This window comes from Lissotriton helveticus, chromosome 4_1 (genome assembly GCF_964261635.1).
Source record: "Lissotriton helveticus chromosome 4_1, aLisHel1.1, whole genome shotgun sequence".
NCBI lineage: Eukaryota > Metazoa > Chordata > Amphibia > Caudata > Salamandridae > Lissotriton > Lissotriton helveticus.
In genome coordinates, this window is record NC_136063.1 from 467,258,748 (window position 1) to 467,274,982 (window position 16,235).

The following is a 16,235-nucleotide window of genomic DNA, read 5'->3' on the forward strand; positions in this document are numbered from 1 at the left end:
CACCAACTTTTCAGAATCTTTTCTCTGTCAACAATTAGGGTAATTAATGAATGCATAGATGGATGGATCGATGAATGATTGAATAATAACAATAATGCACATATCACCCCATGGCGATTTTCAGCTAGAGTAGCAAAAATGAATGTGATTTCAGCCATTTCTTCAAAGGTCTCCAAGGAGGCCAGTTTCCCTGGGTTAGAGGGTAAAGAAGTCCAAAGAATATAGCCTTCGCCCCCACCCCACCCAACTGCTTGGAAGCTTGATATGTGAGATGACTATCAATAGGAGATCAGAACTCCTTAGCTCTCTGACTGCTTAATACTTAGGGGTCAAATCAGTCTGAGAATGCTTTCCGACTGACTCGGATCCGGGGATTCTGAACGGCCAATTACGATGCATCCGTAATCTTCCAGATGCGATTCGGTCAGAATCCCATTGAATTCAATGGGAGTCTGTGCTCCAAGCGGATACACAGGCTCCTATTGAAAAATGGGGTGGCTGGGGAAAATAAATTGTGCACCATGTGGCTAGCACCTCTTGGTGTGCATGGTCTGAAAGGACCGCCCCTTGGGTACCCTCACGGGCCCGATTCGGAAGGCCCCAGGTGAAGGGGGGTCTACTACGGGCCTCCAAATTCAGATTTCAACAGCCGATCCAATTCGGAACAATCGATTTGGAAGTGCTGTCGGAATCTGTCATTGTAATCACTCGATTGGAAAGCTTCTTAGTTGTTCTGAAACATGGCCCATAGAAACATACGTTTTGGCTCAGAACAAATCGGACTTTCCGAATGTCGTTCGGTTCGGATTCAGAATGAATTAAGAAACTCCGAACTTCGTAATCGCTCATTTGGAATGGTTTCTGAATCGTTCGGAAACAAGCCTTCCAAATCGGATTCGGAAATCCTGAATTCGATTCGGAGGCCTTCTGAACGGCATTGTAATCGACCCCTTGGTAATCTTTCAGTTAGATAGTTTAGGGTTAGGCTATTACCATATACATAATATATGTCATTAAATAAAAAATAAAAAGATAAAATATATAATGCTTGGATCAGTTCTTATTTTTATGGTTTATTTAACATTTCTCAGCTACCAGATTAAATGTTTGGCTTCTCAATTATTTGTATTGCATAATTGACATCTTTATGTTCAGGAAAGTTGAAAACATTTTATTTAAGTGCAAAGGACTATGTTTATGAAATGGAAAAATGTTAATGAGTAAACGAATGGACTTGGGGAACATATATCTCTAATTCTGCATGAACAATCATGACCACAACACCTCTTATTAGGTTTTGGCTACAGACATTTAAAAAAAAATTCAAACGTTTTGCAACCCACAATGTAATTGGCAGGTAAACATTTATTGTTTTTTAAATTGTTCTTTATAATTCTTTATTATGATTTGGGCTTGTTTTGGGCTTCATTTGGCAAACACGGGGTTGTTTTGAAGGATAATTGAGCTTCTTTTGGATTTTAAACCTTGCATCATTTTGAACAGGATCTGTAGTGTCATGGTACATCATGCATAACACCATGATGGAAGTGGAGCATTTCTGTATACATCTATGACAATCCATTGGCATTCTTGTGCGCTGTTCCAGCCTTCGTATATTTCTTTGATTTTCGTCCTCTCACACCCTCTCACACCCTACACTGGTGGGTAACCCTGGCCTCACAGTGCTGCTAGATTGGGCTATTTCCTGAATAAATGTGTGATAATGTTCCCATTTTTACAGGAAAAAATACTCCTGGATGGTTGGACAAATTCAGGCTTTATTGGGCCCTTCATGCTCAAAATAGCAAGGCCATCAATCATTCATAATGAATAATCCCAACTTATGACTGCCCTGCTTCTTGTGACTGCCGTGTCCCTGGTGTGACAGGACCAATGTGATTATCTACAGCATGGAGTGGGAGTCCAACTGGAGAAGCGGCAGGGGTAGTTTTTTCTTGAATGAGTGGCCCATCTTTTCGTAATGGCTGACTTTATTTTAACTATCACAGGATTCACTGGGCGGTGCCATAATAATGCCCTCCTACTTTTTCCCCTTAGCAAGTCAATCAGCATATAAACCTTGCCTTATGAAAGTTGAATAGGGTTAAAAAAAGATTCAGATATTGAAGACCTTTGACTGGATGTATGCCCCATATTCAGGAACAGATGACATGCTTGCCAATCCTACCTATTTGAATGGTGGGCTTTGGATGTTCTCGCAATCTGCAGATTCATTATTTTGTTTTTGGTAGCTTATGATTTTACTTGGCAAATTCCAGTTTCTGCACCAGAAGGAGAACTACCAACACCCATCTAAAAGTAGTGCAAAATAAATGCAAATCTTGAAGTTTGACTAAAGTTAATGAAACACTAGTAGAAAGATGTAGGCTGGTCACAGTGATAAAAGCTCTTATTTATGTTATTTTATAGCTTATGAACTCACCTAGGCTAGAAGCCATGCAATCACTTCTTCTGATTTCTTCTCATGAATCCCATTTCATGTTGTGTTCTGTGAGGCCATTCTCAAGCCAAACGCCATGTCATGTGATTTCATGTGGTGGGATCAATATTATGATTACATGATGACCCCATGTCTTCAAGGACATGGTTTTCCAGTCTTGAACTTTACTTTAGCAACCTATTGCTTTCTGTAAATTGTGTTCTTGGTCCTTATCAAGTCAGCACTGGAAATGCAGGTGCTTACTTTGGAATTTCATAAATGTTGCAAAAAATGGTGTCCACTCACATGGGGCAGGATCATGAAGAGTGGAGCCAATGGAAATGAGCCTATATATTATCTTTGACAAAAAGGTGGAAATGTGGTAATAAAGCTGGTCATATTGTCTTAATTAGACACAAAGAGACTGCTTTTCAGGACAGGAGTTAGCAGAACATTAAGTGAACGGAAAAGTGTGGGGTATTTCTAAAAAAGTGTGGTCAAACAGGGTAGCTAAGAATAATTTATAGGAGATGTGGCCACTTTAATAAATGCATCTATATGACATTCCTATAGTGCAAACCTAGCCAAAAGGCAGGGGAATGCTGTACATAGACAAATACAAGCATTAAGAGTAAGAGCAGAGGTATGCAGATGGTTAATTAATTGTGATGTAGTGTTCTGTAAGTAGATGAATCTTTGACTCTTTCGAAATTGGAGCAGCGTTTAGGCGATGCTGATGTATTCAGGGATGTTGTTCCAGATTCTGGGTACATACATGGAAAAAGTCTCTTGTTTTGTTTTTCTTTTTTGGACTTCTTAGTGTGCAGTCTGGTGGTGTCCTGGCTGCCGGTGTGCTGAGAACCACCAATGATAGTAAGATTGTCTGCAAGATAATTGGCGGTGCTGGTGGCGATAACTTTGTAAATGATGCAACTTGATTTATATATGGTGCTGATCTGCAAAGGACCAAATGACTTTCCATCATAATAGGGATGATGTGATCAAAGTTTTTCAGGCACTGGATGAGACTTGCTCATGCTTGTAGGATGCTCCTAAGGGGTGCCAGTATGGAGACTGGGAGGCTATGGTGTATCTAGACTTAAGAGTACAAGCGCTTGAACAGCAGTGCTGAAATTGCATTCTGGAAGAAATGGTTTGACCTTTTTTTTTATTAGACAGAGCTTGTACCAAACCATCCTTGTTTATTTTGGCAAAGTGTTCCTTTATAATGAGGTTGTGGCCATGGTGAACCTACGTGATTTAGCATTCAGTGAAAACTGGGCATCAAAGCCAGGATTCATATAATTGAGCCAGGTTTGTACTGTATTTTGTTTATTATTCCGGGCAAATAATAGGAATTCTGTCTTGGCTGGGTTGAGCTGCAGGTATGGATGTAAAAGCAGTGTCTGAGGAACTGAATTTCTGAAGCAAAGGAGACTTTCAAGCAGAGGTGTGTATTATCAGCATATAGGTGACTCTTGTTGCTGATATATGCGAGTAGAACATCACACGGTTTCCTGTCTAGGTTGAAGATGGCAGGAAACAGTATACAGCCCTGAAGGCCTCCGCAAGAGATACAGATCTTTTTTTACCTGATTGTGCTCATGTGAACACACTGGTGTCAATTAGAAAGGTATTAGGAGACCCAGTGACCATTGCTGGTGAATCCAGTTTGAGAATCCAGTATGCTTATGAGGGTGGTATAGTCTACTGTGTCAAAAGAAGATGAGAGGTCCAGCAATAGCAGTAGGCAGGGATCATCTTCATCTGTGGTCAGGCAGGCACCATTTATCGCACGTAAGTTAATGGCCTCCGCGCTACTGTGCGATCGGAAGCCAGACTGGTCCTCCTCTTCTTGGTCCAGGTCCTCCACATATTTTTCCTGGCCAGGGTTCAAGTCACTTTGCCTACTGATTATCCTGTTCCTACTTCTAAACTGGTCCTCATGCTGGTGGTCTTCCTGCCATGGCCAGACTAGCCTTTTATCTCATCAGACCTTTCTCGGGAGGTCTAGCATCATTAAAGATTATTTTTGTAAGGCTTACACTCACCTCTGGCACTTCTGACACTTTCTCCAGCTACCCAGGGTTTATTGAAGCAGTCACAGTGGGTTCATAAGCAGATAGAGGTGAAGAAAAGAGAGTGGGAGGAAAGAGAGATAGAGTATTAGGAGGGAGGAGAGAGGCAGAAAATTGATGGATGAAAGGAGTGGGCGAGCGGAGAAGGGTATGAACCTTTTTTGTCAGAGCTACTTTTACTTCCAAACCTGACCATGCTTCCTGCTTGTCCGATCATAGCCCTCCAGGTCGTAGTCTTTCTGGTCTTCTTGGTCCTGGCCCTCCAAGTTTTTTCAGTTTTGGTACTTATCATGGGCTTTGAGGTCCTAGTTTTGCTCCTGGTCCTGCTTGACATGGTCCTCCTGGTCCTCTAACCTTGATTGGTATGGTCGTTCCTTCTGCTAGTCCCCAGGGAACTGGTTGATATTTTACTTATCCACTAGGGCCCCTCTGATTTTGATCCTCCAGTGGTGAAAATGCACCTGCAATAGTTAGATAAAGGGGTGATGGGGGCATGGTGCTAAATTAAAGAAGCATTAAGTTAAATCAAGTCTAGATAGACAGTATTAGTATTCGGCAACCCCGAACTTCGGCAGTGCTGGTAATGGATTTTTGAAGAAAACGTTGGGTTCCGGCACTTATTCTTTTACAAATTAAGAATTGTTCTTCAGATGATAGATGGTACACCATGAGCCTCAAACAGAAGATCACTGCCTCGTGTTACAGAGATTAGTGTGCACCTTAAACCCTCAGGCTAATCAAATGTTACAGGTGTGAATGACATACATTAGTGCTATCACTCATATTACACAGGAAAGAACAGGAGATCGCTTCTGACAACAGAGTTATCACTCAAGATACAGTGATTTAATAGGACTGCAAGTTAGAGAGAAGTTCTTCAACTCAGTTCTCAAATAACTAACATCCTAGCTCTTATAACAGCAGCACTGTCACTCAGGTTACACGGATATCATATGTGGGAACACTATACAACTGAGCTACCCTTGCACTACGCTGATGTAAGGCTCAAGCGTAAGATAACAGATCTGTCTCTGGTTAGAGATGTAAACCTCATACAGAAGATACACACAATAGGTTTCATCTATGGTAGGCCTGTGGGCTGTAGGCAGGTGAGCAACTGCTTGGGATCTACAGATGATGTTTGTACTCTTTTAATGGATGATTTATTGTCTTTTTGCCCAGCTGCAACAGCCCTGAGAGCTATCTCCGTGCGCGGCTTGTGTTGAATTGAAGGCAGTGGGGAGCAGGGTTATTGGTTGGTGTAACACAGTGCCAGCAGCTGTAATCATAAGAAAGTGGTTGCAAGAGGGAGACTTACACATTGTGTTGCAATATTTTGGTCACTGTGTTTCACAGAGTCTCTTTCACTCCATCTCCGTACTGTCACTGTTAACATGCCAAAACTAAAGGTACTAACATTGTGATTCTCTTCATACAGAAAATGTTCAAGGACTAAGCTGTTGAGTAGAAGGTTCAAGACAATTCTACTGTACACAATTCCATATTGATAATATTTTTGTATGATGTGGAAAAGACCACTGTCTTGAACAGTAATGTGGAAGTGTGAGTGCTTGTTGTGGCCTACAAGAGAGCCTAACATATCAAAGCAAAAATACATGTTCAGTTAGAAAGTTCATCCCTTTACCTGATAAATCGGTGAATATTTTATCAGATATAATAAACAATATGTGAACCTGAAAGCAGGCATACTTACAGACTTTGTACTCCCTTCTGAAATTTCCTCTTCTGGTGGTTCCAATTTAAGGTCCTTGTGAGACACAGAAAACACATGAAAAATATGTTGATGAGATAGAGTAGACGGTTCCATAAATGTGATTAAAGTAATAGACTGTGCACACTAATTCAGTTATACGTGTTAAGAAAACCAGTGTGGAAATTGCTCACAACAAAAACTTTCCTGAATGCATTGGCTGGTTCATCACTTTAAATCAAACTATTCGGGCGGTAGCTACTCTGGGCCATATTTATGGCAAAGTAACGCAATGGAGCACAGTAAGTCACCTTGCTGCGTGGCGTTCCAGGGAAAAGGCAGTAATAAATCATATTTTTTTTTATGTGCCGCATTCCTGTCCTTGTCCGTGTGCTGGTGATGTTTTGGCAGCCCAGTGGCAATTCAGGCACCCTTGCACCATGGTGCAACGGTGCCTGCATTGCAGACAGGGTTTTTTTTTTCAGGAAGGGATACCTTCCTGCACAAAACGATCCTGAGAGGCAAATGCCTGTTTCTTTGCGTGCTGCAGAATGCAGTACACACAGAAAGAAAAAGTAACTAGGAGAAATAAAGATATTTCTCCTTGTTACGCATCACCTCACATCTTTTTGGGGCATTCTCAGGTTTACTGGTTCCGGTAAATCTGGGAATGCATCAAAAACCATGGGAGTTGCTTGGGAACACCCACGGAATGCCTCCTTGGTGCCGAGTATGTGCGTTGCTTTACTCAAGCATTATGAAGCCACTAAGTGCCACGCAGTATATATATATATATATATATATACATATATATATATATATATATATATATATATATATATATATATATATATATTACCTACTGGCGGTCATGGTGACCTATTTTCCTTAGGAAATCCGCAACATTCTATTCCCAATAACTTTGGTGTGGATTGCCGAATCTTCACAAAATTTTCTAAACTCGTGGGGAGATCCGGTTCGCTCCTATCCTGAAAGTTTCACGGTGATTCGTCAAGCGGGGGCCGAGAAAAAAGGGGGTCCCAAAGCGTGTTTTCCCCATGTCATTTCCCATAGGAACCTTTAGGCACAGCTCCAGCCCGAACTGCTGACGGAATTACACCAAATTTGGCAAAAAGGTAGCCTTTGGTTTAGGGTCGTGCCTTTTTGTTAAATGGTGTAAATCCGTTCAGTAGTTGCTGAGAAATTCAAAAATAAAAACACATATATAAATGTTTATATCTAGGGACGTGGATCCTCGCGTGCACAAGCTTTATGCTAATTGGCTGTCAACACTACAAACCAGGAAGAGTTGGCAGCCGTGCCTCGATAAAACCGAGGCACAAGAAAGCAGTGTGAAAAACATGAGAAACACACAAAGGGGACAGGGTAGAAACACCCTGACCCCCTAGGCCTGCTCAGGGGGTCCCACAAGGACCCCAAGGCCTAAATAAAATGTTTCATTTTTTTATTTTTAATTGCGGGATGCGCGGAGGATCCGCGCATCCCGCAGCGGGAAAACAAAAGTTAAGCGTGGGCTCCCGTGCTTCGTTTTTAATTAGCCCCCGGGGGGTCCAAGTCTCAGGGGCAATATGCATATTTTAATGCAGGCCCAGAGGGGCCCCCCAGCCCCGGGGACCGCCACCTGCCAGAGCTTTTCTGAAATATGTAAGGAGGCTCTCAGCCCCCCATCCCCGGGGACCGCCACACCCCAGGGCTTCAAAAATCATGGGTGGGGGCTCAAAGCCCCCCCCAAGCCCCAGGGACCACTACCCCAGGGGTTCATGCCAATATATGCGGGGGCTCACGGACCCCCGCAGCCCCGGGGACTGCCACACCTAGGGGCCAGCTCCTGTACCCCCAGGACACTGTAGTTTGCAATGACATGGGGGGAGCCTTGCTGCTCCCACCCTGTCATTACAAACTGCTTTGCTCCATTGAAGCGAGAGAAGGGAAACCTGCTCTCGCTTCAATGAAGCAAAGCAGATTGCTTTTCCACATGGGGAGCAGCATGTTAGCTGCTCCCCATGTGGAATAGCAATGCAGGCTCCCGCAGGAGGCGGGGAGCCGGCTGGGACCGTGGGGGCATTGGGGCTCCCCCCACGGTCCCCAAAGAGGTGGCAAGGCCCCCAGGGATGGGGCCTACCCAGGGCCAGAAGTTGCCCGGGAGGGGGTCTATGTGCCCCTCACCCCATTAAAATAAAAAATAAAAAATTTAAATTGGCCATGCCCCGGGGGGATGGGGTACCTGGGGCCCGGAATCGGCCACAGGAGGGGCCCTCTTCCCATAAATAAAATATTTTTATATTAATTTGGGGGTCAGGCCCTGGGGGATGGGGTCCCTAGGGCCATAAAAAAGTAAAAGGAAAGGGGTCCACACAGCCCCCTTTCAAATTCATTTTTTTTTTAAAAGACATGCGATCCTCCCTAGATCCCGCCCCCTCACAAAAACACTCTGCAAACGCGCCCTGTGGCACGTTTTAAATTGGGAATTAATTCCCCTTCAATACTGGGGGTCCCTGGGGGCCAACTAGCCCACCAGGTACCTCCAGTAAGCGCCACAGGGCTACATTGCAGAGAGATGGTCCAGGCCACGCCCCTTTTTACAACACTCTGCAACGCAGCTCCGTGGCGCTTACTGGAGGTACCTGGTGGGCTAGTTGGACCTCAGGGACCCTCAGGATTCATGGGGACTTAATGCCCCAATTTAAAACGCGCCACAGGGCGCGTTTGCACAGTGGTGGCATGAGGTGATATGTGTGCAAACATGCCCGGTAGCGCATTTTAAGTTGGGAATTAATTCCTCTACAATCCTGAGGTCCCCTTGGAGCCAACTAGCACCCCAGGTACCTCCAGTAAGCACCACGGAGCTGTGTTACAGAGTGTTGTATAAAGGATTGTGGCCTCTGAACACCTCTCTGCAACGCAACTCCCTGGCGCATACTGGAGGTACCCGGTGGGCTAGTTGGCCCCCAGGGACCTTCAGGAATGAAGAGGTATTAATTCCCTTACTTAAAACGCCCCACAGGGCGTGTTTGCACATGTCACCTCAGGCCACGCCCCCTTCCTTCACCATTGTGCAAATGCGCCCCCTGGCGAGATGTAAGTTGGGGAATAAATTCCCCTTCAATACTGAGGGTCCCAGAGGGTCAACTAGTCCACCAGGCATCTCCAGTATGCACCAGGGAGCTGCGTTGCAGATGGGTGTTCAGAGACCACTCTCCTTTTTACACCTCTCTGCAACGCCGGTCTGTGGCGCTTACTGGAGGTACCTAGTGGGCTAGTTTGACCCTAGGGACCTTTAGGATTCATTACACAGTGGTGAAGGGAGGGGACGGGGCCTGAGGTGACGTGTGCAAACACACCATGTGGCGTGTTTTAAGTTGGGGAATTAATTCCCCTTCAATCCTGAGGGCCCAGAGAGGTGGTGCAGGCCGTGCCCCTTTTTACACCTCTCTACAACGGCGCTTACTGGAGGTACCTAGTGGGCTAGTTTGACCCTAGGTACCGTCAGGATTCAAGGGGACTTAATCTCCCAACTTAAAATGGCCACAGAGTGCGTTTACACAGTGGTGAAGGGAGGGGATGGGGCCTGAGGTAACGTGTGAAAATAATGCCCCTTCAATCCTGAGGGCCCTGGGGGCTAATTAGCCCACCAGGTGCTTCCAGTAAGCGCCACTGCGCTGTGTTTCAGAGAGGTGGCCCAGGCCATGCCCCTTTTTACACCTCTCTGCAACACAGCTCTGTGGTGCTTACTGGAGGTACCTAGTGGGCTACTTGGACCCTAGGGAAACTCAGGATTTAAAGGGGACGTAATCTCACAAATTAAAATGGACACAGGCCACGTTTGCACAGTGGTGAAGGCAGGGGATGGTGTAGGAAAGTGGCTCTCTATATACTGGACCAAAGTAAGGTACAGTGGGTATAGAGCCCCCAGAGGTTTGGCAGAGGTTAAAGTTAGGTATACCCTTACTCTCTAAAGTGGTAGCTTGGTCGAGCAGTAAGGCAGTATAAGAGGAAAGTGTAAAGCATTTGTTATACACACTCAGTCAGCAAATGGTCTCACACACTCAAGAACTGAACTCTAGGCCAATTGTTTTGTATCAAAAGATACAGGGCCAGATGTACGTAAATCAGAAATACCGATTTCTTAAGAGCGAATTTTACCGATTCCCTAGTAAGAAATCGGTATTTCCTATGTAGGTAAAGATTCGATAAAAAATACAGAATCCTTAATATTCCTTATTACCAAATCGGTAATTGAGATTCGATAATAAGGAATACCTACCCATTCATTTCTATGGGCTTGGAGGCCCATAGGAATGAATGTGAAGACATTTAGTATTAAAGATTCAGTATTATCGAATCGGTAATACCGGGAGGTATTTCAAGGGTGCCAGACACCCTGTTGCACCCCTGAAATGTACATGTGTGCACACGTGGCGCACATACATGCCCTAAGAGCATGGATGTGTGCCACATGGCACATTTCAAAAAGCAAAAACGTGCTTTTTGAAAGGAAATCGCGACTTAACACCAACTTGAAGTTGGTGGTAATTAGCGATTCCTTAAGGTTCAAAATCACTCTTTAATGTGCTTCCTACATTGCATTTAAGGAATCGGTATTTCGGTATTTAAAAAATACTTTTTAAATAGGCAATAGACTTTTTTAATGCAATAGTTACAGTTTGTTGCAATAGGCAACAACATTTCAAACACAATGCAACATTGAGCTCAATGGGAATTTCTGGTAAATGCAATTAGTTACTTTGTATATTACTTTTCTAACAACAGGACTGGATCCTAGATTCGGTCCCGGGACATGAGCTTTAAACAGTTAAGTAAAGCGTTTTGGTTACATTAGTGATTTTTAAGGAATATTATTGTATTTTAAAAGTTGACTTTATCAGTTGGAATACCATTGTTATCCTATGGAAGGAAATTCAATTTGCATGTAAAGTATGTTCGCGTTACTTTTGTAATCCAGTGCTGGACTCCTAGGTTCAGCACTGGGACCTCTATCTAAAACAGGCCAGTAATTATGTTTTTATCGTTGGCACGTTTTTTTGAGAATATTTGACACTTTGAAACTTTTTCAGCAAAAAGCAGGCAATGATATCCTATGGAAGGAAATTCAAGTTACTGGTAAGTACGGTTAGAATTACTTTTCAGGATCAGTACTGGGCTCAAAGATGCAGCACTGAGGTTTCTCCTGATAACAGGTGAGTAAATCGTAATTCGTAGTACGGCTGATTTTAGAGGAATATTTGTAAGTTCCAAAAATCGACACTTAAAATCTTTTTCAGCAAAAAGCAGGCAATGATATCCTTTGGAAGGAAATTCAAGTTACTGGTAAGTACGGTAAAATTACTTTTCAGGGTCAGTACTGGGCTCAAAGATACAGCACTGAGGTCTTTCCTGATAGCAGGTGAGTAAATCGGAATTCGTAGTTCAGCTGATTATAGAGGAATATTTTAAAGTTCCAAAACTCCACACTTAAAAGAATTTCCAAGTGAAACCAGTCAATGTTAGCCTAAGGAAGAAAAGTGAGTTATCGGCTTTTAGGTAACTACTCAACTGGAAGAGTTAAGGTTCTGGGCATAGACTCAGGGGTCTCCCAGGGTCAGGTAGGTACAGTTGGTACACCCTCAGCGGCACTGGGGCAGCTGGGTGCAGAGGTAGTAGGCCCAATGTTATCCAATGAGAGGCACGGGGACTTCAGTTGGTGGCTGCTGGCTAGCAGGCAACGCTGCTGTGGAAGCTGGGCTACTGGTCACTTGCGCAGGGAAAATGGGAAGTAGGATAGGACAAATGTTGCACTCCCAGGGGCACTCGGGCGGCTGGGTGCAGGGTGTTTTTGAGCCCTCGGGCACTCAATGTTATTCAATGGAGATCTTTAAAAGGGAACAAAGGCTGCAGGCTCGGGGTCGGTGGATCTTTTTGAGCAACCAACACTTCGAGGTGTAAGTTGGGAACTAGGAGGGTAGGTAGGCACCCTGGAGTTGGACACAGGAGGCCGGGGGATGCCAGATGCAGGGGTGTCTTTGGACGTTGTGGAAATCTTGCCCTCTGCTGGTCAAAGTTGGAGGGGTCCTGGTTCTGAGTCTGCAGGCGTCGTCTGGGTCGTCGAGGAGAGTCCTTGGGCACTGGATTCCAAGTCAGAATCGCTGGGGGATGTACACAGGGTCTTTGTCCACTCGGGCACAGGCTGGGCTCGGCGGGTGCAGAATGGGCTGGATTCGCGGTTCCTGGCTGGCACCAGGGGTATTGTTGTTTGAGCAGAGCCACTGCTCGTCAACGCAGGCAGGTCCTCCGGGGTTCTTGAGGTTGCTGTCCGCAGGAGACACCAAGATTCAGCAGGAGCAGGTTCAAGGATCAACAGGCCTGTAGGGCTGGGGCTAAGGCAGTTGGTGTTGTCCTCTTGTTAGCAGCTACACGGCAGGTCTTCTTCTTCTTGGTCTTCTTTCTTGTTTCAAAATTGGGATCTCAGGAAGGAAGGTTCAGGGTGCCCCTAAATACTAAATGTAGGGGTGTTACAGGTAGGGGAAAGGCAGGGACCAATAGGTCCCTGTCCTGGGGTGAGTACACCCCCTATCCTGATCCTCTCCTGTGGGAGGGGACAGGAGCCTATCTATGATTGGGCAGGGCTCCCCATCCTCAAGATGGCCGGGACCTGGAGTTTTGCTTCACCTCGCCTCTCCCACCTGAGGGTTGGAGTTGACACAGGCTGGCACACCTCCTTTCCTCATGTAGGGTTTCCCACCAATATTCCTGCCAGAGTCGGGGTCAGAACCAGTGGGGGCCAGTTGCTGAGTACAGCAAGTGGTATGGAGAAGCTCACAAAGGCGGTATGCCTTTGAAGCTTCCCCCTTCCCATCCTGGGGAAGGAGACCTAGCACCTCGCCCAGGATGTGCATTGTTGCAGGACTAGGAGAGAGGGGGGATCTCCACCCAGGGGTCCAGCAACATGTCTGCTGTGTGGCAGCCTATGCAGCCTCTCAGACATGACATGGATTGTAGGTTAGGTTTCAGGGAGCATCTCTAAGATGCTCTCTGTAGTGCATTTTACATTAAATCCCACACTGGCATCAGTGTGGGTTTAATGTGCTGAGAAGTTTAATATCAAACTTGTCAGTCTTCAATGTAGCCATTATGGTGCTAGAGAGTTTGTAATGACAAACTCCCAGCACCATTTACTCCTAATGGCATCACTGCACTTACAGTGCCCAGGAATGGCCCTGGGTACTGTAGGGGTACAGAGCTCATGCAGCTGTGCCCACTCCACTGGCATAGTGCACCCAGCTAGAGGGGTCACTGATGATGCCAGGGCAGTGGGTTTGTGGGCATGGCACACAGGGATGTGTGCCATGTCGACTCTTTATTTAGTTCTGTACCAGGACACTCAGTCTGCAAAGGCAGTGTGTGGGTGTCAGGGTGCAGGGCCCCTAAGGGTGGCACAATAAGTGCTGCAGCCCTTAGGGGTCTTCTCTGGTCACAATGCCCTGGGTACCTAGGGTACCATTTACCAGGGGCTGACATGTGGCCAGATATGCCAATTGGGTTCAGCTTCAATACAGTTTTAGGGAAGGAACACATGCCCTGGGCACCTGATTAGCAGGAGCCCAGGGCACACTCAGTCAAAGCACATCAGCAATTCAGCAGAAAGTGGAGGCAGACCATGCAAGAAAGATGGCACTTTCTCACAGATGGGGCCTGAGGTTACGTGTGCAAACACGCCCTCTGGCGGGTTTTAAGATGGGGAAATAAATCCCCTTCAATCCTGAGGGAGCCTGGGGGCCAACTAGTCCACCAGGTACTTCCAGTAAGCACCACTGCGCTGTGTTTCAGGGAGGTGGCCCAGGCCATGCCCCTTTTTACACCTCTCTGCAACGCAGCCCTGTGGCACTTACTGGAGGTACCTAGTGGGCTACTTGGACCCTAGGGACCCTCAGTATTCAAGGGGACCTTATACCCCAAATTAAAATGGCCACAGGGTGTGTTTGCACACGTCAGCTCAGCCACCCGCCCTGTGGTGCATTTTAAGAGGTAATTTTAATCCCCCTGCCCTATTATGTAAAAGGGGCTTACAGAGGAGGTGATTCTAATCACAGGGGTACCCCAACGCATAGTGTTCCCTAGTGTATGTAGGTGTTTTAACTGTATTCTAAGCGTCTTTTAGCATAGTAATGGCTCTAGGACTGGTTAGTCAGAGTCAGTTACCATAAGTACCCATCTGAAAAAATTGTAAAAACGGCACCAAATCCCAAAAACTTAAAAAATCCACCCAGGCACTCTCCTTGCAGTACTCTAATCATTCAGTCACTACCCAAGTACTCATGCACTGAGCCAGTCCTTAGCACAAGGACTGCTTCAAACGCCTATCCACTATGCATGCAGTCCTCTAACCACCTACACACTTGTCTTTCACACCTTCAATTCCCCAGTCAGTATCCATACACTCCAGCAAACACCCTGTCACTCCCCTTGCACTCCTCCAGTGACCCATTCAGCACCCTGTACTAATCCATTCACTGCGCCAAAACGCAACCACTTATAAATTCACTCAAGCACTCTCCTTGCAGTACTCTAATCATTCAGTCAGTACCCAAGTAGTTATGTGGTGAGCCAGGCCTTAGCACATGGACTGCTTCAAATGCCAATCCACTATGCATGCAGTCCTCTAACCACCTACACACTAGTCTTTCACACCTTCAACTCCCCAGTCAGTATATATACTCTCCAGCAAACACCGTGTTACTCCCCTGGCACTCCTCCAGTAACCCATTCAGCACCATGTACTAATCCATTCACTGCGCCAAAATCCAACCACTTATAAATTCACCCAGGCACTCTCATTGGAGTACTCTAATCACTCAGTCAGTACCCAAGTACTCATGAACTGAGCAAGGCCTTAGCACATGGACTGCTTCAAATGCCTATCCACTATGCATGCAGTCCTCTAACCACCTACACACTTGTCTTTCACACCTTCAATTCCCCAGTCAGTATATATACTCTTCAGCAAACACCGTGTCACTCCCCTTGCACTCCTCTAGTAACCCATTCAGCACCATGTACTAATCCATTCACTGCGCCAAAAGCCAAACACTGATAAATTCACCCAGGCACACTCCTTGCAGTACTCTAATCATTCAGTCAGTACCCAATAACTCATGCACTGAGCCAGGCCTTAGCACATGGACTGCTTCAAACCCCTATCCACTATGCATGCAGTCCTCTAACTAACCAACACACCTATATTTCTGCACTTATACATTCAACAACAAAAAAAAAATATTTAATTTTCAATATTTTAAAAAACATTTTTATTTCCATTTATATAAAAAATATATAATGTAATTTAAAAAATAAAATATGTAACAATTAACAGTTAAAAAAACCTGTAGAAATTCAGTATAAAAAATACATATAACTATTATTACATTTAAACATTATCATTTAAAAAACCTCAGAAATTCACTGAAAAAACCATAGGTTTCAGGGCAGTTATAGTTAACTGGACATTTCACTCATACTGAAATTCCTCCATTATAACTCGTGCGCCCGCAATCCACTGCTGATGATGTCACATATTACATCATTCATGACATGGTCAGTGACATCACTGATGACATCTCAAATGACGTCACTGATGACATCACTGACTACCCCGGAGGACCACGACCTCCTCTGGGCTTTTAATTTTTGATATGGGTGAGCCTCACGGTCCACCCCCGAGCCTCGGGGACTACCACCTCGCCGGGGCCAAGGGATTTTTTAAAGAAATGGGTAACTATAAATCTCACAAAATACATGGACAAACTCAATGTAACATGCTTAACTTTGGAAGGCTTATGCAAATCAGGCGCAAGTTTAGTTCTACTCATCAGTGCCTGCTTTGATATTAATTTTGGTTTCTATCTTGATAGCTGTTTATTTGCTGTATTCTTCCACCATTGCAGTCTCTGATCTGATTGAGTGGAACATTTCGGCGAAAGTAACCCAAAAT

At 45.1% G+C, this 16,235-nt stretch overlaps 1 protein-coding gene across 2 annotated transcripts in view; it reads right to left on the reverse strand.

The window, feature by feature from the left end:
* Positions 1 to 16,235, reverse strand: part of NECAB1 (N-terminal EF-hand calcium binding protein 1) — a 1,511,734-nt gene that overhangs the window by 203,652 nt on the left and 1,291,847 nt on the right. For both annotated transcript variants that reach the window (XM_078687059.1, XM_078687058.1), the window contains exon 9: positions 6,233 to 6,286. In XM_078687059.1, coding sequence (XP_078543185.1) covers positions 6,233 to 6,286 — 54 coding nt within the window. The remainder of the gene's footprint in view (positions 1 to 6,232; positions 6,287 to 16,235) is intronic.